General features: G+C 45.5%; 1 protein-coding gene across 1 annotated transcript; it reads left to right on the top strand.

Moving 5' to 3' along the window:
• The first annotated feature begins 242 nt into the window (after positions 1 to 242).
• LOC128100717 (tetratricopeptide repeat protein 30B) lies at positions 243 to 3045 on the top strand. The gene has a single exon (XM_052723278.1). The coding sequence runs from the start codon at positions 748 to 750 to the stop codon at positions 2740 to 2742; it is 1995 nt and encodes a 664-aa protein (XP_052579238.1). The 5' UTR covers positions 243 to 747; the 3' UTR covers positions 2743 to 3045.
• The last annotated feature ends 1044 nt before the right edge of the window (positions 3046 to 4089 follow it).

The following is a 4089-nucleotide window of genomic DNA, read 5'->3' as shown; positions in this document are numbered from 1 at the left end:
TTAGTTTTGTAGTTTTTCCTTGGAGAAGGAAAAGACCAAAGCCACGTTTCATCAATCCAAGCAACAATTTAGGTTCATAACAGTTGTCATCTAAGAAAAAGGGGTTGAGGAAATCCTAACTCTAAAGCAGAACCAGTTACAGTTCAGACCCATGAACCACTCGAAATGAACTAAACGCGGACCGCCGGCCCATGCTTGATGACGTTCTCAAAAAGAGGGCTTCGGAGCAGCTGGCGGGAACATACAAGAATTCCTGAACTCCAGTGATGACGCGACTTTCCCATCGCGTCCCTATCGCTAAGCAACTCGAAACGGAACAGCTAACTCTCGGCATCGCAAGGGCCCTTCACCCGCAAACTTTACTTCACCTCCAGAAGGAAGCAGACAAAACAACAGAAACAGGCACAGGTGCCCTATCCTACAGAAAAGGCGGAGACGCCCAATCCCTGAAAGACATCAAACAGAAGAAACTACATCTCCCAGGATGCAGCGCGATCAAGGAACCGGTGCATGCTGGGACGTGGAGTGGCCCAGTCTGAAACGCCTAGGGAGTTTTCCTGTCCAGGCCCAACTGACACTCCACACTCTAGAGTGTTTCAAAACTAAGCAAGAAGTTGATAAAACCTCGCCGGTGGGTCACTATTATTCATAACAAGATATTTCCGTTGCAAAGTAGTTTCTGAACAGCTTCCGTTTCCGGTTGGCCCATTGCCTTGGAAACGAGGATGCACAACACTCTGGGTGAATATGGCGGGGCTGAGCAGTTCGCAGATCCCCGATGGTGAGTTCACGGCGGTGGTGTACCGGCTCATCCGCGACTCCCGCTACTCAGAGGCGGTGCAGCTGCTGGGCGCCGAGCTGCAGAAGAGTCCCCGCAGCCGCGCCGGGCTGTCGCTGCTGGCCTACTGCTACTACCGCCTGCAGGAGTTCGAGCTCGCTGCAGAGTGCTATGAGCAACTGAGCCAGATGCACCCGGAACTCGAGCAGTACCGCCTCTACCAGGCCCAGGCGCTGTACAAGGCCTGTCTGTATCCAGAGGCCACGCGGGTCGCCTTCCTCCTGGACAATCCCACCTATCAGACGCGTGTCCTTCGTCTCCAGGCTGCTATCAAGTACAGCGAGGGCGACCTGCCAGGAGCCAGGAGCCTGGTGGAGCAGCTGCTGAGTGGGGAAGGTGTGGAGGACAGAGGAGGGGAGAATGATTATGATGGCCAGATCAACCTGGGTTGTCTGCTCTACAAAGAGGGACACTATGAAGCTGCCTGTTCTAAGTTCTTAGCGGCCCTGCAAGCTTCTGGCTACCAGCCAGACCTTTCCTACAACTTGGCTTTGGCATATTACAGCAGTCGGCAGTATGCCCCAGCTCTGAAGCATATTGCTGACATCATTGAGAGAGGCATCCGTCAGCACCCAGAGCTAGGTGTGGGTATGACCACTGAAGGCATTGATGTTCGAAGTGTGGGCAACACCATAGTCCTTCACCAGACTGCTCTGGTTGAAGCCTTCAACCTCAAGGCAGCCATAGAGTACCAACTGAGAAACTATGAGGCAGCTCAGGAAGCCCTCACTGACATGCCACCCAGAGCAGAGGAAGAGCTGGACCCTGTGACCCTGCACAACCAGGCTCTGATGAACATGGATGCCAGGCCCACAGAGGGCTTTGAAAAACTCCAGTTTCTGCTCCAGCAGAACCCCTTTCCCCCAGAGACCTTTGGCAACCTGTTGTTGCTCTACTGTAGATATGAGTATTTTGACCTGGCAGCTGATGTCCTGGCAGAAAATGCCCATTTGACTTACAAGTTCCTCACACCCTATCTCTATGACTTCTTGGATGCCATGATCACTTGCCAGACAGCTCCTGAAGAGGCTTTCATAAAGCTTGATGGGCTGGCTGGCATGCTCACTGAGCAGCTCAGGAGACTCACCATACAAGTACAGGATGCAAGACATAACAGAGATGATGAATCTGCCAAAAAGGCTGTGAATGAATATGATGAAACTCTTGAGAAGTATATCCCTGTACTGATGGCCCAGGCGAAAATCTACTGGAACTTTGAAAATTATCCAATGGTAGAGAAGATCTTCCGCAAATCTGTGGAATTCTGTAATGACCATGATGTGTGGAAGTTGAATGTGGCCCATGTTCTCTTCATGCAGGAAAACAAATACAAAGAGGCCATTGGTTTCTATGAGCCCATCGTCAAGAAGAATTATGATAGCATCCTGAGTGTCAGCGCTATTGTGTTAGCCAACCTCTGTGTCTCCTATATTATGACAAGTCAGAATGAGGAAGCCGAGGAGCTGATGAGGAAGATTGAAAAGGAGGAAGAACAGCTCTCCTATGGTGACCCAGACAAGAAAATCTACCACCTTTGCATTGTGAATTTGGTGATAGGAACACTTTATTGTGCCAAGGGAAACTATGACTTTGGCATCTCTCGGGTTATCAAAAGCCTGGAGCCTTACCATAAAAAGCTGGGAACTGATACATGGTATTATGCCAAAAGATGCTTCCTGTCTTTGCTAGAAAACATGTCAAAGCATACAATCATGCTGAGGGACACTGTTATTCAAGAATGTGTCCAGTTTCTAGAGCAGTGTGAACTTTATGGCAGAAACATCCCTGCTGTTATAGAACAGCCCTTGGAGGAAGAGAGAATGCACATTGGGAAGAATACAGTCACGTATGAGTCGAGAAAATTAAGGGCTCTGATTTATGAGATCATTGGATGGAATGTGTAATTATGACTGGCAAATGACTTTTATCATGATGACTTTATATGTAAATTTTCAGTTTCATCTGTATCTAGCTTTGGCTATTTGTATTTGCTATTTGTGAGACTGTATATTTTGATGTAATAAAAGCACTATTAGATATAACCCGCCATTTTAGATTACCCAGCAAATGAGATTTTATAAGAACTGAAAAAGATGTTGTGTCTATCATGTTTCCTCCATCTTTTTGGTTTGATGTATCTTGGGCAGCATTTGTACTTATATTATCAGGGGACCAGACACTAAGTTCAAAGCTTAGGAGTAGGTAATGTCTTTTGTGTAATCACTCCAGGGATTGTGTTTTCTCTTTGTACAATTCCCATGTTTCTTAAAGAGATTTTAGAGTATTTGTCAGAGTTTTCTAATATACTATTTTGTCCAGATTAAATTCCTTAGGTAATAAATGGTTTTGCTAGTGTGCAAAATTCAGTAGATTCACTTAACAAACTACAACACTAATGAATACTACAAAATAAATAAATATTATAAAAGAAAAATTCTTTGGTGTTTATTTCCATGAGCTAATGATTTGAATTTATGAACAAGTTATACTGTTGATGTTTTTTTCAAATACTTTATTTTCATTCTTCTCTCACAATAACTAGGATCAGAGGTAACCAGCGAACTCAGGTAATTTTTTTATTTTCTCATATAATACATCAGTTTCCCCTCTCTCTCCTCCTCCCAGTTCCCCACTCCCACCTCCCTTCTCCCCCAGATTCACTCCTTCATTTCCCTTCAGAAAAGAGCAGGCCTCCTAGCGCTATCAACCGAACATGGCAATAAAAGAGTTACAGTAAGACCAGGCACATATCTTCATATCAAGGCTGGATGACCCAATAGGCGGAAAAGCGTCCCAAGAGCAGGCCGAAGAGTCAGAGATAGCCCCTGTTCACAAAACACCACAGTAACAACTATAACATATTTGCAGAGGACCTGTCACAGACCCATGCAGGCTCCCTGATTGTCTCCGGTCTCTGTGAGCCCCTATGATGCCTGCTTAGTTGATTCTGTAGGCTGGGAAAACTCCGTTATTAATTACAGCCTTTGGCTGCACAATTTTGGGTATGCTGTGGTTTCCTTGTTTTAGTGACTGGGGTACAGAAAACTTTTCATTATCATTACCCTGTCCAAAATAACCCCTCTGTTCCCACAATTGATGAAAAAGTCAGTTCTGGAATGGAAGCTCATAGGTTCCTTGTTTGCTTCAACTCATGACTCCTACTAGTTGTTCTGGCTTCCCAGAGATCCCTGCTCATTCTAATCAACTTATTTTCTGAATCCTACAAAAAAAAAAAAATAATTGTTTTTCAG

This window comes from Peromyscus californicus, unplaced genomic scaffold (assembly GCF_007827085.1).
Source record: "Peromyscus californicus insignis strain IS unplaced genomic scaffold, ASM782708v3 Scaffold_7__1_contigs__length_154581171, whole genome shotgun sequence".
Taxonomy (NCBI): Eukaryota; Metazoa; Chordata; class Mammalia; order Rodentia; family Cricetidae; genus Peromyscus; species Peromyscus californicus.
The sequence above is the reverse complement of the archived record's forward strand: the minus strand, read 5'-3'. Positions and strand labels throughout refer to the sequence as shown.